Source organism: Anolis sagrei, chromosome 6, assembly GCF_037176765.1.
Source record: "Anolis sagrei isolate rAnoSag1 chromosome 6, rAnoSag1.mat, whole genome shotgun sequence".
Taxonomy (NCBI): Eukaryota; Metazoa; Chordata; class Lepidosauria; order Squamata; family Dactyloidae; genus Anolis; species Anolis sagrei.
The window spans coordinates 72,247,413-72,274,228 of record NC_090026.1 but is presented as its reverse complement, the minus strand read 5'-3'; the positions used below and the strand labels follow the sequence as shown (position 1 = coordinate 72,274,228).

Sequence of the window (26,816 nt, the reverse complement as noted above, 5' to 3'; positions counted from 1 at the left end):
CAGTACTGCCTGATTAGGGAATACCATTCAACTGTCGTAATTTGGTAAAGGAGGTCTCAATTCTCTGTCCTCCAACTATTTCTGAAGTGGTCCAGTTTTGCGTCTTTCCTCCTGCTTTTTCCCCTTTGTCCTCAGCTTCTGCAAACTATGCAGATCTGCCATGGAATTTATTTTGCACTCAAATTAATGCAGATATAGTTTTTACGCTATTAACACAGCAGAGGGAGAGGAGAGGGAAGATTTTTGGTCTTCCCAGAAGAAAACTTCTGCTACTTGGTTTTTCCCCCTCATTAATAACCTCGGCCATCTTCATCACACTCTGGTGTTGCCTGCCCACATGTATCCCAGGTTTTATCTACAAAATGTTGGAGGATATGAGTGTTTCAAAGTAAAGATAAATCATTTCAGTATCACCTTGCCTGGAAAGGACCACACTCTTGCGGTCTGAATAGTGTTAATGTAAAGGAGATAGAGCATAGAGAAGGGGGAACAAAGTACTCGTTGCATTCTTTCCTTTCAATTGTTATTTATTTATTTATTTATTTATTTATTTACAGCATTTATATTCCGCCCTTCTCACCCCGCAGGGGACTCAGGGCGGATTACAGTGTACACATATATGGCAAATATTCAATGCCAATTTTGACATACAACATATACAGACATAGACAGGCTATTTAACTTTTTCTGGCCGCCAGGGGAGCTGTCGCTTTCATCGTCCATCTGCGACACTGATGAAGTACTTCCGCATTCCCCGCATGCTTTTTGCTGGAGTGCTTGCTGGAGTCTTTTTTTATGGCCTCATAAATTAGTTAATTTAGCCTCACCACACTTTAAGGTGGTACCTAATTTTCCTACTTGACAGATGCAACTGTCTTTCGGGTTGCAAAGGTCGACAACAGGCTACACAATGGTTGGAAACCCACTCCAACCCGGGCTGGCTTCGAACTCATGACCTTTTGGTCAGAATGATCTTAATGCAGCTGACACTCAGACAGCTGTGCTATATTATTCTTAAAGCTATATTATTCCCGGTGCTATATTATTCTTAAAGCTATATGATTTTCCCCCTACCAGAATTTTATCCCATGACCCAGGTATCAGTTGCAAACAAGCCTGTAAAACCAAGTCAGCTGGAAATTAAATGCCTCGGGAGCTTGTTATCTTCCCAGTTCATTGCATCTGGATTTGATAAATATCACCACTTGTAAGAGAGATGGCATCTTAAAAATACAGCAGTAGCAATAAAAACCTTTCAGCAAGGCAACTTAAGAAAGAGGTAAAACTAATATGATTCCCTTGCTAGATGGCGCTCCTTCAGCTTGCAAACTTTTAATCAGCTGCATATTCCTAACATGTTGAAAGTTTTGGTTCACATAGAGAGTTGGTCACATTATCTTTTTATTGCTCTGTTTTTGCATGTGTTTAAAATAAAATTGTATTGAAGATAGTGATATTTTAAAATTAGTCTGAGTTCCTTGGTGTGTTTTCAAAGTCTGACAAGTGTTCAGTGAGACAACTATGGCCAGACCACAAGGAAATATTTTATATCACCCTTTCTGTAAAAGAAAAATGTTTCCAGAGCATGCATCTGCCCAGAAGTACTCTGGAAAATGAAATGGATGAGAGATGTGACTTTCTGGAGCTTCTCTCTGCTGCTGGTGGAAAGTCTTCCTAGCAGAATGCTTAAAGAAAAGAGACTGCATTATACTCTCCATCTAGTAATTAGGGAATATATGCACGCAAAGTCTGCTAACTCTAAAAAAAAAGTGCTGTACACTCATCTCAACAACTTCCATAAAATGGATAAGTTACAGTGACATCTCTTCTAATTGCATATGCGTTTTTAATAATGTGACAATTATGTCTTCTCAGGATTATTTTTCAGCATAATTAGAGAAGTGATTATAAAAAGGCCCTTAAAGAAAAAGTGAAAGATGACAAGGGGCTAAATATTATGCTTGGAAGTTATTGGTGATTTCATTGAGTCATCTAATTCTGAGAGTCTCTTTTGGCTTGTCTTCTTCGCCTGGCTGGAGAACAACCACTTTGAATAAGTCTAGACTGTTATTAGTTCCACAGTTTCTCTTTTTCATACAAAAACTTTTTCCAGAGGATTTCCAACACATTGTGTGTGTGTGTGTGTTTTAAAGAAGACTCAAATAAGTGTGGTAACAATAATCCCGACAGATAGCCCCATCCATGGATCATGGAGACAGTATTAGGAAGTCTGCTAAGTTTTATCTCACGTAACCCTTGATGGCTTATAGCACACTTCGTATCTACTGAGTGTTACCTGACTTTGAAAGCTTTTATTTATATGCATCTTTGGGAAGGTCAGTGCCAAGAGAAACTGAAATGTAAGAAGATCAAAAAGTTATTCCCATAAAGGAGCCCATTAACCAGCACTTGGTTGTGGTAACAGAAGACTCAGTTGACTCATGTAATGGGGGGGGGGAGGTGTTTTGTTCCTACTGAAGCCAGTGAAAAGAAAGTCCAACTTCTACTTGCTCAACCACTTCTTATTACAGTTGGTCTTGAAAGCAAGATGCTCTTTATTTTTTCCATTTTGCTGCAGGTTGCTTATTTATTTATTTATTTAGTATCAAAAGCATTGCATAAATTAGTATAAAACCGATAAAAATAGAAGGAGCACAGGTGGCTAAATATCTTTTGACTAAAAACGGCAACAGCAACGGCATTGTCTGTAGCCTCCAAGAGTTCTTCCTCTGTACATGAAGCAAGGCATAGTGGACAAGCAGACAGATGCAGAGTTGTCTGTTCTGCTCAACAGTCACATAAGGCATGGGATTCTTTTAAGTAGTGCCATTTTGCCAGGTTGTCCTTTCATCTGCCCACTCCACTTCTGAGTTTGTTCAGGGACTTTCAAGTTGCCCATTCTTGGTTTGCCCCTGGAGGAAGACCCTCACGGGGGGCCATCCAGTTGGGGTTTCCTAGTTTAGCTGCCCAGAAGGATACCCTTGCTGTTGCTGGGGGGATGCCAAGAGGAGTGGTAGTTCTCATAAAGCTTCTCCTTGATTTGAGTCTGCTGGGAGGAGGCTGATAGCCATGTAGTGGATGGTTTTCACACTGTTCAACTTTATTTCTCTCACATTTTGCAGCAACTTCCCATCGCACATCGGGGGGGGGGGGGGGAATGCCAGCTACCTTGTAGAGTTTATCAACAGGTGTAGGTTTAAGGCATCCTGTGATTATTCTGCATTTTTCATTCAATGCTATGTTCACCTGCTTTGCATGTGCAGACCTATGCCAAACAGGGCAGGCATACTCGGCAGTTGAGTAAGACAAGGCTAGGGCTGATGTTCTTACTAATTTTGGGTCTGCACCCCATGTGCTGCCAGTAAGTTTCCGCAGTTTTAAAACATTTGAAAAGTTGCTTATTGAAAACTTAGCATGGGAGGATTCTCTGATGAGTGAATTTGTCCACAGTGACCAAACAATTGTTAAAGATGAAAAAAGAAGATTTGTTTCCTTATTTCTTGATAATGGACTTAGAATGGAGCTTATCATTGATTGAATTCATTGATTCTTTTGCCAATTATTGGCTGAATTAGAGCAAGGGTCATCAAATTTTTAAAGTCAAGGGCCAGTTCATGGTTGCTCAGACTGTTGAGGGACTTGACCATAGTTTGAAAAAACCATGAGAGATTCTTATGCACATTGAACATATCATATTTATAGTGCAAAAAAAAAACCCATGAAAGAATAATAAAATGTTTAAAATGAAGAACAATTTTAACCAACATAAACTGCCCAGTACTTCAGTGGGAAATGTGGGTCTCTTTCGACTAATGAGATAGTCAAGTTAATGGGATTGTTGTTGTGTACCTTCAAGTCATTTCACACTTATGGAGACCCTAAGTCTAAAGCTTAGGATGGGGCCAGGTAAATTATCTTGGAGGGCCATAACTGGCCAGAGAGCCTTCGTTTAAGGACCCCTGAATTAGAACTTCAAAAAACAGTAATTGAAAAATATTATTTGTAGCATGACTGAGTAACAAAAGGAAAGCCTGTTCTCAAAGCTGCTTTGGGAAGGAGGTTCATTTACAGCTTTATTCGTATCTCTAATTTACATAGTGCATAGTCTATTTTAAGGTTTCCTGCACTAACATTATTTATTGTAATTTAATGCTAATGGTGGGTATAATGCACCCAACTTTAAGATTTTTAAATGAAATTCTATAGCAATGAATAAATTACATTTGCATTAATGGGCCTTGAAATCAATGTACTGTACTCTGGCTCCTAGCATTGTTTCAGTGCAAGAGGGATAAGCTTATATTTGGCTGTGCCAGCATGTGGTAGAAGGGGAATAAACCCTGCACATATAAAAGAATAACAAATAGAGATGAATGACAGTATAAATTACTCTGCGATACAATATCTGTCTCTCTCAAATGCCTGTTTTCCAGGGTCAATTAGCTGATTAGATGTTTGCTTACACAACCTCACACTTGTATCTTGAAAAGGTACTGTCAATGTGTTTTTGATGAATTTGCAGATCAGCTATCAGAGTTGTCCAGTTTAGGCTAGGCTGGGTAATGAAGTAACCAACAATATACACAGTTGTTGTTCATTCGTTCAATCATTTCCAACTCTCCGTAACCTCATGGACCAGCCCACCCCAGAGCAACCTGTTGGCCGCCGCCACCACCCCCAGCTCCTTCAAGATCAATGCAGTCACTATACATTAGAAATATGCAAAAAATTAAACACAGGTTGTAAATTGTAATTATTTTGGTAAATTCGTACTTACAATGCAATTTATGAACCCAGAGCCCCCCACCGAATGCAGGCGAATCAAAACTCCCATCCCTGAAAATTCTGGACTAAGTTCATTTTAACAAAGTTCAAGAAGAAAGACACAACAAAGCCAGATGAACCTTCATATTGTGACAAATTAATTTCTTTCTAGTACACAAACAATATCTTTCTGAATTAAATATATCAGAAGGGCAAACACAGCTTTATGCCTATGTAACATGTCACTTCTCTGGTTTAATGCTGCTGCTTCTGGATTCATCTATATCAGGGGTCCTCAAACTAAGGCCCAGGGGCCGGATGCGGCCCTCGCTCTGGGTCAACCTAAGTATGAAACGACTTGAAAGCACACAATAACAACAATAATACTATCTCATCAGCCAAAAGCAGGCTCACACTTTCCATTGAAATACTAATAAGTTTATATTTGTTAAAATTGTTCTTAATTTTAATTATTGTATTGTTTTAAAATGTTTTATGCACTACAAATAAGATGTTTGCAGTGTGCATAGGAATTCATTCATTTTTTTTCTAATTATAATCCGGGCCCCCAACAGTTTGAGGAACTGTGACCTGGCCTTCTGTTTAAAAAGTTTGAGGACCCCCGATCTATATGCTCATCTACAGTAATAAGGAGTGGGCAACCAAGAGGAATAGTTGGGTCTATTTGTCAGATGTGTATTTGTTTTATGCTTTGGGCCAAAAAATATTTCCCTGTCTATCTGGTAGGAAACTAGTACCAGAAGTCTCGATGATACTTTCATTGTAAACCTTTTCAAATAACACAGAGGTGAAATTGCTTTAAACACTCTCTTTCTTGCTATTCCTTAATTGTGTTTGGATTTATTCTGGTTCTACCTTATGAGGCTGAGATAAAATATCCAAGAAATATGACATTCTCCTCTACTGATTTCAATATACAGTGTTACCTCACTTATCACAGGTGTTCCATTCCAGGAACACCCGTGATAAGTGAAAATCCATTATGTAGGGATGCCTGGCTCCCCTCCACTCCTCTTTCTCCTCCTCTTCCCCATCCTCTTCCTCCTTCCTAAATCTCAATTGGCTTTGATGGGCTTTGAGGTGAGGCTGCTGAGAAAAGGCCAGGCCTGGCCCTCAGGCAGGCATGAAGGGAGGGAGAAAGGGAGAACAAGGGAAGCATCTCACCGCCTCCTTCCTGCTCTGGCAGCTCCTTGGACAGGCATGGAGAAAGGGAAAAGGTCCATTTGCCCAGCCATGGTCCTGCTATTGCTGCTGATGAGCTCTCCCTCCCACCGTCTCCCGCCCTCCTGAGCCACGAGGAAAACCAGTTGGTCCCCAAAGTGGTGAGCGGACCCTTGCCCTCCCGACTCTGTCCTCTCCGCCTCCAGCACCTTTGTGTTGGAACTCAGCCTGTGATTGTGTTTCAGGATCAGGATGCTTTGAATGTGGGTAGTGATGTCAATGAGTTTCAAGATGGCAATGGTTTGGTCAATGATATTGATGCAGAGAATGACCAGGAGATCCCCGTTCAAAGTGTAGTTTCCCATGAGAATTGCTATCAGAGAGTTCCCATGATTGGGAACGTGAAAACAGCTCGGCACCTGACCCAGCTGCAGAAATTAATGAGCAGATAGATAGATGGGATCCAGCGGCTATGCTTGTCCTATTAAAACAGAAATGACTGCAGAGCAACTTAAATGTCAAAATACTACAGCTACACTGTGTGCCCTTGAGTTCACCTTTAAACTGTACTTTTCTGTCAGTGGGGTGGCAGAGGATTAGTTTAGGACTATCCTGACAAATTGGGGCAGTTGGAGGGTGTTATATTCCCTAAATAACTTTTTTGCCTTTTTATAGGGATCAGCAAAAACTTCAATAGGTGCATGGAGACACTACTGTGGGTAAAGGAGAGATAACATGATGGGGGGAAAACCCTGAATTCACAGATTTTACCACTGAAAAAAAAAATATCAACCCTGCTCCATTCTGAATCCAGTGCCATCCCACAATGCATGTGAAGGAGGCTACAGCTGCGAAATTACACCCATTTAGCTGCATTGTGAAACTTAAAGAATGCTATATCATTACACAGCATTCTTCCTCAGAAATATTATGGAGCTAGAAGGCATTTGAAAGAGTGAATTATCACTTTCATCTACCAGCAAAATTTGTTTCTCAAAAGACAGTTGAAAACTGAGTCACTGACCACTAAAAATATAAGATCTCTATCCTACAGTAAGTGACCTTGAAAGCTTTTAGAATGGCTTTAGCCTACCCATTAGCATACAGAACTTTCATCTGCCCTCTGTGGCTTACATAGTGAATGATGTCTGCTTACAAGTCTGCTGCGTCTGGTAATTAATTAACCTAGGATGTAGATGTAGATCAAGAATAGGGCTCCACAGTCACCTACGGACCCACCGCCAGTACACCGATCTTGGAAGACAATCCTACTTGGACAACGAGGGATCACCTAAGTAAGTAAGGTTTCAGATACCTTTGGGGGTTGGGTGGAATGTAACTCCCACAGATATGATATTTTTAAGTACAATTTCATATCAGTGATTGCTTCATAATGTATTTGTAAAGACTGAGAAAAGCACATCACTGTGTATACACTTTTTGAAAAATCAAAGTAATTGTGGATTGTCAGTTAGAGCTGCCTCTGGGATTGGACTTTGAAAGCAATGTCTTTACCAACGGAATCAGGACAGTCAAAGGGTATGCTATCTATTACCCCAATTTCCTTGCAACTGATGTTTTCATTTGACTGTATCAGTGCTAAATTTAGAGGGTGTAAATCCCTCTGGCTTATGCACAGTTAACAGCTTGCTGTCAACAAATTCTTTTGCCTTACAGAGGCTTGGAACCATCTGCAACTATCACAGGCTGTTTTCAAAGAAGGAACCATATTAGTCTCTTGCAGTATAAAAAGGAGAAAAGGGGGAAGGGGGAAGTCAGAAAGGAAATAAGGCAGCATATTCAAGACTAACTGGTTTTCTTCTTGACTCATGATGAACTAGAAAACCTTGGTTTGCAGTATATCATGAGTTTTCGTGGATATACGCCCACCTTTTCAGATGCAATATCAGGTGCTGTTACAACCTTGGGTACAATGCATACCTATACAATTGTGGGGTGGGACAGAATGCAATAGAATCCAGAAATTGTAAATGCTGTCCATTGCTATAAATGTTCAAAGATGATACAAATCTTTCAGATCTTTACAGTGATCAATTGGTGTTGGTATGTTAAAGCAATACATCTACTTACCAAAGCCTTTTTCCCTGGGTTTACTACTCTCTTCTAATAAAAAGAATCTTCTTGGATAGAGTTTTGAAGAGAAACCAAGTGTGATATAGTTCTTGCTGGACTACACCACTTCTGGCAATTCACATCAGTCTTGTCAGTGAAAATTCGATGCTAGGGGTCACTACTAGCTCTGGGCCCTTCAAGGTAGTGGCAGGGCACTTTATGGTCATTTGGTAAACATTCACAACATGAACCCAGAAGGCTATACCTACTCTGGAGCAAGCAACACAATACTCACTCCAATAGAGTTAACCATATACATTCACTGAGGTTAGGACAGAAGACCTCTGTGAAAGTAAAACATCCACTATTTTCTTTACCTACATCCTACAAGAAATGCTCTGATCGGCTCACCAGGCAGAGACATTGTGGCAGTTGGCATCTTCCCACCTGCAATTGTGCCGGGGGGGGGGGGGGCTTCTCAATCCAAGAAGCCCCTATGTGGTGGGAAGGCTTCCTGGTACCCTCCTGATTGGCTGGGGTCGGCCACTACTCAATCCATCAGCAACCTACTTATGGCTGCCCTAGGCCGCTTACTGGCAGTTCACCTTTCTTTGATGTCTTCTACTAAAGAAGTATTCTCTATGTCCTTTCATGTGACTCTATCGGGAAAATGTCCGGCAGAAGTTGTCTACAGAGTTGCACTGGAGGATCTACAGATTCCTAGAGAGATAATTTTAATTGAATCTGAGAATAATAAAATCTGCAAAGGTCAAACCTGCAAATGTGGAGGACTAGCTGAAATAATATAAGAGAGAGGGTGATAGGGAGGGAAGAAAGTAATTCTATAATATTTTTTAAAAATTGTTTTATTGATTTTTCCCACTCCCACGCTCCCCTCCTTGTACACGCAATTTATACATCAAACTACAGAAGTTACATTTGAAATATCAGTCTCAGTCTTAATTTTTCTACTCCACATCTTAGCACATTCTCTAAATAATTCCTAACTGGTTCCCACATTCTTTTAGTTATTATAACTTTTTCAATTTTTTCTATATTATTCAATTTGCAATTTGTTATTTCCACATTTAATATATTAACTATATAGTTATACCAATGAATCAGTGTCCATTTTGTTTTATCTTTCCAACCCCTCACTAAAACAATTTGTGCACACGCTATTAATTTGTCAACCAATTTTTCCTTTTGTATATTCTTCACTTCTGTTATCCGTGCATGTAGTACATTTCTATTAATTATTACTATTTGTAAATTTAACATTCTATTGATTTCCCCTTCAATCATTTTCCAGTATTCTTGCACTTGATCACATTCCCATATCATATGATTAAACACCCCTCTTTGTTCACAGCCATGCCAACACCTATCCTTTATCCCTGGTACAAAGTGTGAAAGCAATTCTATAATACTTGATAATTCTTATTGCCACTCTTTACTCAAAGTACTGAAAACTGCTAGCAACAGAAATGAAACACTAATTATATGAAATTTCTGCCAGATTCTAATTTCCTTCCAATGTAGTTTTTAATAGCTTAAAAATGTTGTATCTTGGTCAGTGAACGTTCATTAGTATTTCCTATAACCTTCCTGTTTAATAAAATATTGCTGGCATTTACAATGATAATATTAACAGCATTGCTAAGGTAATTAAAGAAATGGAGAATGTCTCTGATGGATGCTGTTTTTAAAATCCAATATTCTCAAAATTTTGCTTATGGAGTAATTTGATACAGTGGCCAAGGAAAAAACATTATTGGAAATTAGTTAGTCATTAGAACTTGGCTGAGATGAAAAAAAATTGCCCATTTTGAATCCACATTGCAGATATTAGTAAAGGCATGACCCATCACTTTGGAAAAATTACTTTTTGCCAGCCGTTGCCTTGTGAATCTTACAGCCAGGGGCGGCTCAACCCATTATGCAAAGTAAGCATTTGCAGTATAGTTGATTTTACCCAAGGGCGCTCTTGAGGCACTCTTGGGGGAAAATAGACTTTGACATATGCGAGTTGTAGTTACTCGGATGTATAGTTCACCTGAAATCAAAGAGCATTCTGAACTCCACCAATGACGGAATTGAACCAAATATTGCACACAGAACTCCCATGACGAACACAAAATATATATCAATGTTTGGTTGGGGGGGGGGGGCATCAAAATACCGTTTGCTTACTGTTGAAAATTACCTAGGGCCACCTCTGCTTACAGCTACAGGTCTTTGAATCCTGCAGCAAATATGACCAGTGCCAACATAGGATTAGACATTACAGGACCTGCAGTCAAAAGCTATGGCAACGATCAATACATTTCATTAAGTCTTCATTTGGTTATTCTCAAAATCACAATGCATTCATGCCTGAGATTGCATCCCTAGCAATAGAGACCCAGAAAATGTCAGTCACATTTGAACAGAAGCCACACATTCATCAATTTATATTCCAATGTGCAGTCTATTTTAAAACTTGTAAAGTTTGCAGAAGTTCCTCCTCCTCCTAACCTATGAAACTACAACATATAAGCAATTCATTCCATCTCCAATGCAACTGCCTGACCTCATAATACAGGCTAATTTTCCCATCATACGCTGCTTCCTCTCCCCTTTTGCCATGGAGCCCATTCTGCGACGTGCATCTCCTTACAGCAGGGTTCGGTGGGAAAAGGGAAGAGGAAGCAACAGCAACCCGTGAGGCTTCCTGTGTTGCACTTGGAACAATGGGGGGAACCTGGGCAGTGGACCACTTTTTCCTCCCCCTATGGTATGGGGTCTGTGTAAGTCAGGCAATGCAGGGTGTGGGGTGACGGGTTCCCCAGGTCTCCTGCTGAGCCCCCACAGATTTGCCAGAATGTGTGGTGAATCCATAGGTTGATGTGATAAGTTTGAGACAACACCATAAAATGTCCTTTTTTCCTTTTTTTTCTCCCCCCCCCCTATTTTTTGATCCCCACCCTTTTCCCTTCCTACTTTTCTTTCACATATTGTTCTCACACTTTTGCTGTAAATCTATCGTGATTTTATTAGTTTTCTTACTCTCCAATCTTCTGGAAACAAATTATTTTCAATAAAAATAATGATTAAAAAAACCTATAGGTCATTATTTTATCAATTCCATGAGCAGCAGCCATGACTTCTATTCAAGCAATGCTGACAAGCAATGCCCCCCCCCCCCCCCCGGGGTTGAGAAGGTTGGGGTACAAATATCTGAAATAAATAAATAAAATAAAACTTCAATACAATGGAGTGACAATCATAAACTTTGAACCAGTGACATTGTCAATGTGATCCAGATTTTATTCTGTTTCTATCCTATCCTAATTTTCTACATAAAGCTTCTAAAGCAGCCCACACATTTTTTTAAAGTAAAATAATGCAATCTTTTGTAAATAAAACAAGCTTTTAAAAACGAAATCAAAACACAAAAAACAACTGTTAGGATTCTAGAAAAATGAAAGCAACAAAACAATCTACTAAATACCACTGACAGTTGAAAAGGTTAACAATCAACAAAATAATTAGGAAAATGTTTCAGCAAGAAAACAGATCTCTAATTGATATGAGAAATACCTAGCACTGGGTTCTCACCTAATCTCATTGAGGAGATAATTCCACATCATCATCATCATACATTTATTGCCCACCTCTCCTTACGATACAACATCATTAAAAGAAAGAGGTAAAGCACTATTAAAATACAAGATACACAGGGATAAAATTCACTGATAAAAGCTGATTAAAATTCCCAACCTAAAATTGACTGAGTAGTCTTACAAGAAGAGATGGATTTTCAATTGAATCTTTCATTCTGATAGAGTCTTCTAGCAGGTCATTCCACAGTCTTGTGGCAGCCAATGAAAATGTCCTCTGGGTGACAGTCGCCAGTCTGGTTGGGGCAAACTGGCTAGCTGTCCACCCCATCCCCCAGAGGACCTGAGTGTCCTAAAGGTCAGATTGTACAGGAGAAGGCAATCCTATAAGTAACCTGAACCCAAACCATGTAGGGATTTAAAGGTCAAAACCAATACTTTGTATTTTTCTCAGAAACTAATTGGCAAATGACTTTAGTATGGTGACTTTAGTATGAGTTTAGTGTGCTCATGCATAGACGTTCCTGTAATGAGTCTGGCTGCCATGCTTTGAGCCAGGGGTCCTCAAACTAAGGCCCGGGGGCCGGATGCGGCCCTCCAAGGTCATTTACCCAGCCCTCACTCAGGGTCAACCTAAATCTGATACTACTTGAAAGCACACAATAACAACAACAATCCTATAACATCAGCCAAAAGTAGACCCACACTTCCCATTGAAATACTAATAAGTTTATATTTGTTAAAATTGTTCTTCATTTTAATTATTGTATTGTTTTTAAGTGTCTTTTGCACTACAAATAATATATGTGCAGCATGCATAGGAATTCATTCATGTTTTCTTCAAATTATAATCCGGCCCTCCGACAGTTTGAGGGACTGTGACCTGGCCCTCTGTTTAAAAAGTTTGAGGACCCCTGCTTTGAGCTAACATTGCAGAAGTCCAACACTGAGGTGCTTTCCTCCAAATTGCAATTAAATGACCATAGGTTGTGGCATAGTAAGCAAAACTAACCTCTCACCCATCCTGAAATACCACCCTTGTACTTCATAAAGTAGTTTTAACCAAATGCATGGTTTCATCCTGTATAACTGAGAAGGAGCTTTCCTCCTCTCCTGTATCAAGGGCTAAGCCTCTCCCTCCTGGGACCTGTCATCATCTGCCTCTATCCTCAAAGGTACAAAATGTGAGCAGCCAATCTTAAATCTGACTCAGTAGGCATAGATTCACACTCACTAGATGAATCCTCTGATGGGAGATCAGTTACACCTTCATGAGACAGTTTGCTTCAGCCCCACTATTTCTATTTAGCATTTAAAATACAGTAAGCTCTCCACCTCTCGTCAAAGTTGAATATAAAGTTATGCCAGAGGACCTAGAGCTTCCTAGAAAGGACATAGTAATCAAATATGTGAATAATCAAATCCACAAAAGTTAAACCCGCAACTGTATTCAAAATGTTTTTGTTGCTCCAACATGCACAAAAGCTTTTTTACATAGCTATTAAAGTATACCATCATGAGTATATAGCTTTCTATTATGCAACTCCCATCATTGAAAATCAAGAGACTTCACTTTACAAAGTTTGTAGTCTCAATAGGTGAGGAAGTCAATGAAACATTTAAAAAATTAAACAAGAGTCTCCATTAAAACAGTTTTACGTTATAACTACCACATTGAATATGATTCAAGGGAAAATCAGATACTTCTTTTGTTCCTGTTGTCTTATCAGTTTCTCTCCAAATTACAGTTTAGCATAGATATAATAAGGAACTAAACTAAACTTAATCCGTCACTCTGAAGTTACTGTCAGAATGAGAAACATTTTGTTCTTACACTAGAAAATAAAATCACAAAGGTACTAACTTTAACAGATTATTCATGTAGAGAGGAGAGAGAGAGAGGGAGACCATTTTCTGGAAGTGCATTTTAAAGAGAAGTTAAATTACTTTAGTATAGCATAAAACCCAAAATTCTAATAACTTTCTGAATACAACAAAGGAACACCAAAGACCTATAGTTCCTGAATGATTAATTTCCTACTGAAATGAGTTTTCTACAAAAGGAAATGACAAGAAATATAAAAGCCATCACCACCCATTAATAATTTTGAATTGTACATGCCTCTTTTCAAAATTCTGACAGGGATTGTGTGGTGTCAATGATTATAGCAGAAGCTGCAGTAAATAAATACAATAATTTAGACCTCTACAGCATGGTCAACATGTATGATGTCCAGAGTAGTGTGAAAATTGTGAGTTTGAGGTCACTGGTTAACTGTTCAACAGTCTTACAGCAAAAGATCTATGATTGCAAAAGGAATTGGAAAATTTGATTGTTTCTGTGATTCCTTGCTGCATCCATTTGCAGCCATTTATGTATTATTAAAACTGCTTTTTAAAAATATATATTTCATCCTGGTTTAGAAGGGAAGGTGATGCTCTGTCTTCCAGATTGGTAGGTCTTTATGGTGCAAGAAGGCACTCTGGCACTTCTCTCCGTGACAAAGAGTTATCTCTGCAACGTTGCAGTGGCAATCTCATAGCTACCCTCAACTGTCACTGCCTCCCATGGTTTGGGAGACGTCCAAAGCTCCCCCTCCTCAGATGTTCCCCACACCTTGCATAGGCAAGAGATAGAGCTGTGCCCAATATCCCCTCAACCATGCAAGGGACATGCTTATTGAGAATGGAGTGAAAACAATATAAGAATTGGAGTCTCTGTGTGAAGCAGTCTGTCTGTGCCGCCGCTGGGTCTAAATAGAAGACAGCATTAACTTGGCTCTGAGCAGAAAATCCTATGGGAATAAGGATTCCTTTAGTCATGTGATGGTGTACAGAACTCTTTGGAAGTGTTCATGCCTCTTATGCTCAGCTTTTATATACTGTACATGTAAATAAACCTTTTATCACACAAATACCATATGTCTCTAACACCTCCTTGTAAGCGAAATGAAACTGGAGTGAGAGCTCAGCATTTGAAATGTCTCACTGCTCAGAAGCAAGGTGCATACTTGTGCTTTTCAGTATCACAGTTATTCTTGTATAACTAAAGAGGGAAAGCTGATGGTAACAAAGCAAGAATGTGTACAAGTAACTGTAGTTATCTGATATCAAAATCCACCTGTTCAGAGGAAGAGACTGCTAAGTATTATGAAAATTTCAGACCGCTCCCACCCAGAAATCTGTGTGGTTCATATAAAGTTGGAGACACATATAAGTACTGTATATTAGGGGGTTTTTTTACAAAGGCAAAATCAAATATGACATACTTGTTGACTCCTCTCTCTTATGTATGACCTGATGCCAAGCAGAGACAAATTCTCTTAAATCTGCATCTATTCCTAACCCATTCAACCCATTTTCCCTGTCCTTAATAAAGGCCAAACTACACTGCTTCCCCTTCTTGGGCTCCTCCTTCACAAATGTACTTTTTATACACTCTATCTCAGGGGTCCTCAAACTCAGGGGACAGAACAGTACTGATATGGACTCTAGAACCCATATGTCAGATGACAGGTGTCACCTCCACCACAGCCATTATTCAAATAAGAAATAATAAGTTACTTTTTGAAAGGAGTAAGTTCTTTAAAAATACAATCCCAAGCTCTGTTTCTGTGTTAAAATTTGAGAATTTTTTTTTACCACACTCTTCATTTTCCTTAGGGAAAAAAAAAGATCATCTGGTCATCTGGTTTACAGATTCAGTAGACTAATAGTTAAGAAAAATATGGTTTGACATCTATATCCATCAAACCTGAATGAAGTTTTGACAAGTGCTTCGGGACTCTCCACGGGTGGCAGTTCTTCTGCTAAGATTTCTTCAGGAGGTCTTGGATCAAAGACGATATTTGGTTTGGGCTTTTCCTTCAGATTTTCCGTAAGCCCGCCAATAATGGTGTTCCATAGGCAGTTCTGAGATTTTGACCCTGAGCAGAAATAAAAATATTAATCATAAATTAGGTTCAGTGCTCATCTTTTCAGTGGACTAGAGAAAGACACTGAAGAATTCTGTGCCTTTGATTATGAAGAATTGCAGATCATACAAGGGATAATTCCAGATAAGGCTTTGGCTGTCCATCACATTCCCTCATTCATGGAAGTTAACAGGAGATCTGAATTATGTTCTAAATTTGTTTTCCCTTTAACTTTTTTCAACTCTTTTCTTGCCAGAGAAAACCAATTTTGTGTATGCATGTGTGTAGAGAGAACGAGAAAGAGATTCACATGCATTATGTGCTTATGTATCACTGTCTCAATATGTGACAATCTTCTGAAAACACTCCCAGAAGATGTCTCTTGTATGAAAATTGAAAACCTAAGAAATTCCATGTGAGCTTTGCAAATTGGAATCTGATCTTATTCTTCTTTTAAAAAAAACCTGTGTGAGAAGATTTCACTTTGTTGTCCCAGAGGGACCGCCTTCCATTGCTGCAATTACCACTCATGCTTTTTTTATTTTCCCTTATTGTTCAGTGTCTCCCAAAGCTCCTCTCATAATGGAAGCATGAATGGGAAACAAATCCCTGAGAGCAGAGATTTATCCCTACATCCATACCAAAGAACACAAATTCTCAGTGATGAGGTAGCACTGGCTCTTCTGCTGGGGTTCTAATAGAATAAATTTAATGTAAAGCCATCTCATGTTCAAAACTTGGGATAGCAAGGGGAAATTTTATAAGTAGCGTTTAAGCAGAAATTACAGTAATGCATCCAAATTGCTCCCAACTCTATAATTTAACATGACAGACATAATTCCTATTCATGCAACCAAACAGTGTCCTATTCATGCAACCAAACAGCATGTAATAAGAAATTCAATGTGTAGATTTGATAAATGTGTTTTAATATGATGTGTGGGAATGAATGGAAGAATGAAAGATGAGTGTATGGATGGAGCTAATAATTTTGGAAACACCAGTAGAAGACCCAGGACTGCAATAACTAACTACCTGCTTGCTGGACTGTAATTAAAAGTAAGCTATGATAAGAACTGGGACAGTGATAACAAATGTTTGCAACATTCCTTATGTTAAGAAGGAATCAACATCTGGCCAGGAAACTGAGATGGAGCCAGGATGGAAGACGTCTATCATTCCATGGGACTACATCAGCAGAGGATTCCTATAAAATACTCAGACTAATAATGCTCAAAGTGTGGCACACTGAGGTCTGTTCTACCCGCTATGCTCTACTCCATGGGAAGGAGAGAGATAGTGTACCTATGGAGAGTGGCAGATCTGCACGGGAGCGGTCTGGTCACTTTGGGGCTTCTTTCTCAAGGGAAGAAGAAGAAGTACGCTTTTGGAGTCTTGGATTTTGTGCAGGGAGTCAGGTTCTGCTGTATGGAAAATAGAGATCTGGTCCTTGGCATTGTTCTTAGGGAAGAAGTTTTGGCATTTTGGCGTTTTGGAGTTATGTAGCATTATGGAAGTTATGGAACTGTATGTTGACAGGCTGCAGGAAAGCAAGGTCTAGCCTAACAAGTGCTTCTCCAAGGAGGGAGAAAAGGATATGGTAATATTTGAATGCCTGAGGATGAATGTGTGTACATGTGTGTGAATGCTGAGTGAAAATGTAATTCCCCTTTGTTTGTTAGCCATGTAATTGTAATTCCAATGTAATTGCATAGAATCTGTATGTCTGTATGTCTAAATGTTTTTCTGTAATCTGATATACCCTCTCACACTGGAAATTGCAATAAAAAGAACCTATGCTTCAAAGTGATTGAAAAGTCATTCATGACAAGCATATATGGATACACATCCATATTAAGAAATGTAGAGGACTAAGTAGGGAAGAGAAGATGTGCACAGCATGTCTGAACAACTGGGAATGTATATTGCTTGGGCAGTGGAGGGGAGGGTAGAAGAAAACTCTGAGTCTCTGGTCCAGCCGTCCCCCCAGTTGGCCATTTTGTGGAATTTGGAAAAACCAAAGCCAAACTGGGAAGTAATTCCAAAGCAGCTGCTTCCACTACGAGTATATTAAAGACAATTCCAATGGGTCTGTTCTACCACCCTAAATTTTAAAGGGGTGGCCAAAATTATGCTTTGTTCCATATGGAAAGCTGCTCCTATTTTTCCACTATTTCTTCTTTCTTTGTCTTTACTAGAGAAAATACATAAAAATGGATTAGACAGAATGGTTTGTTGACTACTACTTTTTAGCAGAAACTTGCAAAGTCTGACCAAGAAGACAAAAGGACATGGGATGCTTTTGAAGGAAGTGATATGGCTACAAAGTTGAAGACATAAAAATGGTTAGGATGGGGGCTACATGGCACCATGCCCCCATATACATCTCCCCTCCACATATGCACAACTGACTTGTTTACATTTTTGTATCTGTGTGGGACACAAATGTGCCTCCATCCCTTAAAGGAAAGAAAATAGAATACCACTTCAGGCTCTCAGGGAATCATTTTGAAGCTGGAAGTCTCCTAACTCTAAAATGCCCTAGGATATCCAAACATGGAAGGGGGTTTTAGCCCAAAAATCTTTCAGAAATGACTTTGGGATCTACATGTATTTGCAGCCTGGATCTTTGCTACCCTGGGACCAAAGGATGTCCACCACTGAAGAAACGAGATGAGATGGCCATATGTCCTCTTCAGGCATGTAGCCAGGGGGGGGCTCGGGGGGCTTCAGCCCCCCCCCCCCCCGAAATTCTCATGGTGGTTCGCGAAAAGGCCTTATTGGTGCATTATTTAAACTGTTATGTTTATTCATATCATGACCTGATCACCATACTCAATATATCCCATATGCATGGGGGTATTGGGGTAATGATACAAAAGGTTTGCTAGGCTAGACCCTCTTTCACTCAGACTCAGCCCCCCCCCCCGAAACTCAGCCCCCCCGAAACCCCCCTGAAAAAAAATTCAGCCCCCCCCCCCCCGAAACGAAATCCTGGCTACGGGCCTGGTCCTCTTTTATAAAGAGGAGTTCCATATTCAAAAGGCACATGAGACAATATTCCACCATTCAAAATCATCCATTTTCCATTTGAAGGGTTTCTGAGTCCAAATGCAATTTTAAAGAAAAGGATTATAACAAGGGACAACAGGAGCTTTGCATATTGAGCCAGTACACACACCAACAAGTCGCAGTCCTCCTCACCCAGGAGTGATGTACTATATTTCTATTTTTAAAACATAGTAATTTTAATGTTTTTATCTAAATATATCCATTTGCATATGAAAATTATTTGTATGTGTGCTTTGGAAATGATGCGAAAGTGGGACAATTATAAGTTTGTCTGAAAAGTAGTAGAAATGAATGCCTTGTGCAATTTGAGGGAAACAGTTTATCCCAATAAATGGCATCAATGTATTTCCTTCTCATATAAAATTTCTTATATATTAATGGCTAACAGATTTCAAAAAATGTAATCAGTAGCCAAAAACACTATATTAGTTGTTTGCTCTTTTTATATTATATTTTCCCTATTTACTTCTGGAATTGTGACCTTTTGGCATTATATCTGTCTACTCATTTTAATCACTTTTTCAGTATTATGTTTGATGTTCAGTACACATGAATCAATCCTTTGTTTATGGAATCTAACAACTTATAGCTGCACAACAACCATTTACTCCAATCTGAAGAGACTCTTTGCCTACATAGTAATATCCCCACATTTCAAAGGCATATTTTCTTGAGTCTTGGCAACAACATTCAACATAAAAACACAAAATTCCCACAACATATGTGAAATTAATAATCTGTTTATTTATATTGTAGCTATAATTTACTAGAGTGAGAAAATTCAAAACATGGTTAGAATGCCACCAAGTGATTATTTGGAAATACTGCATCCAAGTTATGAAGGTGAATTCAGATATTCTTTTTCTATCTGAATCTCTATGTTCATTTCTGAGCTTAAACTAAACAGACCGATTAGACTGGGCACCTACAATTCATGTGTTATCTTTTCTACCCTTTGTTTTGTTGTGTCCGGTTAACTGCAATCCTATCATAGGTGTTTATTGGAAAGATTTATTAAGAGGAGATTCTCGTAGATTCAGACAGCATGACATGTCTAAGGGTTTCCTTGGTTGAGCAAAGGTGTTAACTCTGGTAACCTACAGTACAAACACTGAAACCACTACACTGTCTCCAAAGAGCCAACAAAGGCCACTTTAAAATATCCAAGGATTTCTTCAATATATTGAGACGTGTCTCCCTTTCTTGTAGACATGTATACATTACTAGAACAGGCAAATACATATGTGGATATGTCATTCTCTAACCCTCAGTGCTTTATTTAAATAGAAATGCCATTCTTCTCATCATAGTAGGGAAGATTGTGACTAGTGAGAATGCTCGCCTGCTGTCCAGGTACTGAGCTATGAATCTAGAGGAAATCATCCAGCTCTCCAAAGGTTTTTGAACTACACATTCCAAGAGCCCAGGCCAATGTTAAGGAGTGCTGGGAGTTACAGTCCAAAAACATCTGGAGGACTATGTGTCCCCCACCCCTGTGCTACATGGTCAGCGGGAATCACATGGACCTTGGTCTCCTGTAGTTCTACCCCATGGTGGAGGCATCATGGAGAAAGACCTCAAAGGCCCCTTCTACACAGCCATATAAAATCCGGATTACCTGCTTTGAACTGGATTATATGGCAGTGTAAACTCAGATAATCCAGTTCAAAGCAGATAATGTGGATTATCTACTTTGATAATCTGGATTATATGGCAGTGTAGAAGGGGCCAAAGAGGGACTTGCTTTCAGGGAGGCAGAAAGGAAACAATGATCCATAGTTGGGTTGCAGCAACCTGGATTCAGATGGAAGGTTGTCTGGCCTCTTAGACCCAAGCTTCTGAATGCATTTTAAAAAAAAGGAACAGAGAGCAAATCAACAAGATTGGTTTACTTACGGGCAAATCGTGAAAGTGGCCGAGCATTTTTGTCGCCTGCCTCATTTGCAACTGAAAAAGAAAGCAAATATACTATTAAAATGTTGATGGTAAAGCAACATTTTGATGCCTCAGTCCAATATACATTTCCTCAATAGTATTCCAGATGTGCTTTCACTCCCAAATAATTTAAGTATCAAACAAGCAGAATGTATTTTAAAAATTAAAATTTTATTTGTTTTATTTGTTAGCAAGTCTCACTGAATTCATATGGCTTAATCCTAAATGAACAACATAACACTATAAGAAAGTTTGCACGTAATTGAAAAGTCTCTTTCCATTTTCATTGGCCAGTAGATGGAAATACTATAACATCCGGTATTGCAGAAATGTCTCTTTCAACCTTTTGCTCAAATTATTTTACATTATGTCCTTTGGAGCAGTCCCATCACTATTCTCCACGCCAGCTTTTTTGAGTCATCCTTCAAAATTTCCTCTCCCACTGGAAAAAAAATGAAATCTGTCTTAAGTGTATAATTAAAAGTGGATTCACTTGACAAGAATAATTTCAATTTTCAGAAAACAGCCCAAAGTTATTCTGAACTTTTCCCCTGTTTAAAATAAAATGACATGTGGAAAATATAAATGCTTTACCTCAGAAACACTTGAGGGACTGCATAGTGCATAGTGAGAATATTTCCAAAACTAACTGAAAAGCCAGACAACTCAGGTCCTCTGGGAAATATCGACAGTGGATTCTCCATATCCATGGGAATTGGTACCAGGAAGTACCCCCACCCACCTGCCTGTCCGCAGGATGCCAAAAAAAAAATGCTCATGCTCAATTCCCCTTTAAAAGCAATGTAGAGCACTAAGATGTGGTGGCAATCCCAGCCATCAGGCTCACTACATTGAGTGCAATACTCTCAATTTCTGAGCTACTGCCATTGGATGAAGTCCAGCTTAGATCGAACTTCTCTAAACCATCAACTGTAGGCATCCTTTCAAAAAGTAAGGGTACTCAAAACAGCCTCTTTTACCTTTTCATAATCCAAGGAATCAACCACCTCATGTGCTGATCTAACCAGTGATAAGGGCTGGTTTGCTCCAGACGTCAAATGCTCAAAAGTGTTTATAAATATATCTGGATCATTATCAGGCCCCATCTTATTCATCTTGATAGGAAGAGGGGAATGGAACATAAGCATCCCTGTTGGGTGAGTTGTTGCAGGATAAATGGCATGATAGTTGCTGGACAGTCACAGATTACTGATACTCGAGACTGTTGCATTGACATTTGTCAAAGTAGGTTTTGTTGCTGTTCTTCAAACCAGGAAAACATGTGTTGTTGAGTGCCATGTTGGGCACCAATGTGACATGGTAACCCTGTCCCCTTGGAAGGGAAATTTGGAAATCCTTGGGTTGCATCTTTAAGAAGCTCAGAAAGCATTGGAAAATAAATAACATCTACTTATTTCTCAGCAGTTCCAATAAATCAGGAACTTCACTCCCACTAATCATTAGATGGATCTAGTATTTAGCGGTTCTCTGGCAACAATTCCAAGTAGACTAATATCTACTCACAGTAGATTTATTTCTGATTTATCACAGATAAATCCATTGGCATTCTAGACACAGGAAATAACACAGAATCATTCCCTCTTCCAAGCATCTGTGCTTCAACAATGTTGCGCATAGTGTGTTTCAGTCAGGTCCAATGCAGAAGACACAACAACACTGCACACAGGCAAGAGGAAAAAGAACAGAAAAACTTTACTCTTCTCAGCAGAGTTAAAACATAAACTTGCAATGTTGCAAACAAAAAGAAACAGTGCAACAAATTTACATAGTACTTGTAAGCAATACAGAATAAGGCTTCTTCATCTTCATCCAAATGAGAGAGCAGTAGAAATGGTTGAGCAAAGCTGAACCGTATTCTAAAACACATACAGTTATACCCCACCGGCTGTGGTCCAAACTTACTTGCTGGCCTACATTAGCAGCAGCACATAACGATTAGCAGTATAAGGTTTCCTCTCTCACAACTCTCCCTCCCCATCATCTCCTCCCCACCTTCTTTTCACACATTCCTATACATTTCCCATTTGTTCTTCATCAAAGTGTCCTGTCCCTCTGCATTCTTTCAAACTCTACCAGGTCTCATTAACCTTATGAGCTTCTGGCATTGTTTGTCCTTGAGCACTTCCCTCCCACATCACAGCCTTCATACAGAAATGTATTAGCCAAAGTACAAAAGTCCTGCAACAATTTTGTATAGATTTCAGGGATAGTTTTTAATCTCATTCTATCTAGACCAGAGTTGCTATTTTTCCTGATAAGAAAGCCAGTGAAGGTTCAACAGCTTGCATAATATAATGTATACCTTGGAGTTGACCCACAAAAGATATTGCTGCTTGTGGATTTGGGGTTTTGTTGTATTTGATGCTTAGCCAACATGACAACCCCTGAATATTTCTTTTCCTAGGTTTCAAAATGCCAAACTTAGCCAATCTGAGGACTCATAAACAAGAAGGAACCAAAAACCGGAGACTTAACCCTTTGAGGTTTTCTGTCTCAAACAAAGGACTCTTTCATTGAACTACCTCTTGGGACTACAATTTAAGTTTTACCTCTACAGCACCTAAACATTTTTACAGATGTGACATTACAGAGACTCATTTACTCATCAAGGAACAGTTTACTTTATATAGGAAAGGGGCATCTACATCTCAAAAAATAATAGAATTATAGAGTTGGAAGAGACCTCATGGGCCAACCAATCCAAACCCCTGCCAAAAAACAGGAAATTTATTTATTTATTTACAGCTTTTATATTCCGCCCTTCTCATCCCGCAGGGGACTCAGGGAGGATTACAGTGTACACACATATGGCAAACATTCAATGCCAATTTTTGACATACAAACATATACAGACATACACAGAGGCTATTTAACTTTTTCTGGCCGCCAGGGGAGCTGTCGCTTTAATCGTCCATCTGCGACGCTGATGAAGCACTTCCGCATTCCCGCATGCTTCCCCGCTGGAATGCTGTGCTGGAGTCTTCTTTATGGCCTCATAAATCAGTTAATTTAGCCTCCCCACACTTTAAGGGGGTACCTTACTTTCCTACTTGACAGATGCAACTGTCTTTCAGGTTGCAAAGGTCGACAACAGGCTACACACTATTGGTTGGAAACCCACTCCAACCCAGGCTGGCTTTGAACTCATGACCTTTCAGTCAGAGTGATCTTAATGCAGCTGACATTCTGCCAGCTGCACCACAATCCCAGAAAATCGCATTCAAAGCACTCTTGACAGATGGCAGAACTTACTTGTCTGTTACTCATGAAATTTGAAACTTTATTATGTGTTTTCTATGACTCCTTATCTTTATCCCTGATAAGGGATTTCTGCCTGTACTGAAATTTCTCAATACCAACTGGCAACATCGCAGACAGAACATATGAGGTAGGTGACTCTAACATTTTAACCACTTTTGTCCTCTATTCTCCTTACATATTTACCTGATCAAGAACTCAATGAAGATTCAAAGATTTGGATAAAAGTGGGCCCCAGTCAAAGTGGCCCCAGTCAAGTGGGCCCTGGTCAAAGTGGACCCTGGTCAAAGTGGTCCCTGGACCTAGCCCCCAAAAGGTATTGCTGATTCTGGATTTTGTTGCATTTTGTTGCTCAGCCAACACATTACCACTGATTGTTATATTATCCTTCTAATGGTGGATCAGTTTAAATTGAGCATGATTAAGATCACTGTAGAAAGATGGAATTTATGTATTGAAACAACCAGCACCACCTATCCACAAGGGAATCTAGCTCTGTAAACAGAGCAATACCTTCTCCTCATTATATTAAACATTTGCCTGATTTTCAAGGTAAGTGACCAATCTATCTAGGAAAAGCTGGTCTTTTGAGCATATAAAGCAGTATAAACTTCCTCCTTTTTTCAAATTTTCCCATACATCATAAAATACCATAAATGAACATTTTATCCCTCCTCTAGTTTTATCTTTAAAAATTGTGCCTGCAAGGAACAGCACATGGATTATTTGTCCTTTGGAATCTAGGCCACCACTATAAATTATATATATGTTAATATTACAGTGCTTAAAGCTAACCTCGCACAGTCTATGCCAAAACATTACATGCCATGTGGAAAGAAACATATGGCTCTTTTTTCATATTGGCTTTCTCATATACCGATATAAAGTAGGTTTTTTTTACTGATTTTAACAGAAATATTACAAAGAAAAGCAAAAACAAGAAAAAGAGAGATGAGATATACAGTATATGTAAGAGTACACATGCAAATACCATAAAAACTAAACTAGAGCAAAGCAAAATAGAACTAAAATGAATAACCACACCCCTAACCTAAATTTCAGATAAAATCTCAGGGGGCTCATTCTTGCATTAAAAATACAAAAATAATTGTTCACTAAAAAAAAGTGGCTCGCTGTGTAGAATTACTGACTGACCAGAATTTACAGATCCTATCGACTGTTGTATCCTTGGTCTGTTAACAAATAATTTTAGAGGCAATATTATATATAGAATGGAAGGACACTAATGTTGTTCTTGTGTCATAAATTTCAAAGAGCACAATTCAAAGTGCTGGTTTTGACCTACAAAACCCTATACAGTTCCGGCCCAGCATATCTGTCCGAACGTATCTCCTTCTACGTCCCGCCTCGGAATTTAAGATCTTCTGGGGAGGCCCTGCTCTCGGCCCCACCTCTATCACAAGTGAGACTGGTGGGGACGAGAGACAGGGCCTTCTCGGTGGTGGCCTCTCACCTGTGGAATTCACTCCCTGGGAAATTAGGTCATCGACATCCCTCCTCTCTTTTAGAAGGAAATTAACATGGATTTGGGACCAGACCTTTGAGTAATCTGGCAGACAGACAAAGGACAAGTGACGACTAGAACTGATGGACTTGACAATGTGAAATTGAATTTACGGACTCTGAGCTGGCAAACGCTGAGCATAGATTGGTTTTATGGATTTTGATATATGATGCATAATGGATTGTTTTAACTGTTTTAATTACTGTTTATATATGCTTTATTTTTATCTTGTTGTGTTGGCATCAAATTGTACCTTTTGTAAGCCGCCCTGAATCCCCCCTCGGGGGTTGAGAAGGGCGGGGTAGAAGTGCGAGAAATAAATAAATAATAAAAATCACAGAGTTGAAAGAGACCACATGGGCCATCACGTCCAATTCCCTGCCATGCAGGAAAAGCACAATCAAAGTACCCCCAACAGATGGCCATCTGGACTCTCTGCTCAGAGTGCCTCTGCTGAAGGTGTCATATCTCTACTGGTGTGCATGTATGCACAGAAAACATAGGCACCGTGCAGCTGTGTTGAGTTTTTATTAATAGTGCCAATTTTTGGCACCACATTGACATCCAATTTTAGAATCTAGGACCCAGAGCAATGGGTTCAAATTACAGAAAAGGAGATTCCACCTGAACATTAGAAAGAACTTCCTAACAATGAGAGCTGTTCAGCAGTAGAACTCTCTGCCTCAGAGTGTGGTGGAAGCTCCTCTCTTGGAGACTTTTACACAGAGGCTGCATAGCCATCTGTCGAGGATGCTTTGATTGTGCTTTTCCTGCATGGCAGGGGGTTGCACCAGATGGCCCATGTGGTCTCTTCCAGTTCTATTATTCTATGAGTCCATTATTCTAATCTTTTCCACCCCAAAGGGATAAAATGTACAGAAAGTTTGAACATAACTTTTTTCCTGTATTTTTCGTGCAAGGTAAAATTAGAATATCTCATATAGAAAGATGACATGTGGGTGTAACAGTAAAGATAACAAGCAATATGAAATTGCAAAGGAACCAATCTCTGCATGCAAGGCTGTTGTTGACATGGAAAATTTTTCAGTCTGTTCTGCTAATAAATAAAAAAATCCTGTGGGATAGTTTGCTTTGTTGTCTTTCCCCAGAGGAGCTTAAAGCTGCAACTTTAAATAACATTCACATCATATTGTCACCACAGTGCCAAATGGAAAACTATTTCACTAGTAAAAGCAACAAAGATTTTTTTGCAGCATTTTCCTTTCAAACAATGATTTAGTCACTTTTAATTTCTTATTTTTGATTGAGCTTTTCCTACATGGCAGGGGGTTGGACTAGATGGCCCATATGGTCTCTTCCAATTCTATTATTCTATGATTGACATTTGTCCCAAACTAATGCAGACCTTCTTCCCACCAAGTCAATTCGTTGTCATTTTTTCAGGTTCCATTACCACTGAAGGGGATTCTTGTGATATATGTGAAACTGCATATCACCAGCACTTCACCT

The 26,816-nt window shown here is 39.3% G+C and overlaps 1 protein-coding gene across 5 annotated transcripts in view; it reads right to left on the bottom strand.

Moving 5' to 3' along the window:
* Window positions 1–26,816, bottom strand: part of PDE1C (phosphodiesterase 1C) — a 389,107-nt gene that overhangs the window by 207,416 nt on the left and 154,875 nt on the right. For all 5 annotated transcript variants that reach the window (XR_009631756.2, XM_060781641.2, XM_060781642.2 and 2 more), the window contains exons 2-3: window positions 20,504–20,554; window positions 15,376–15,547 (exon numbers count right to left, since the gene is read on the bottom strand). Coding sequence is in view for 4 of the 5 variants with exons in the window: in XM_060781641.2 (XP_060637624.2) it covers window positions 15,376–15,547; window positions 20,504–20,554 (223 nt within the window). In the remaining variant the exon portion in view is untranslated. The remainder of the gene's footprint in view (window positions 1–15,375; window positions 15,548–20,503; window positions 20,555–26,816) is intronic.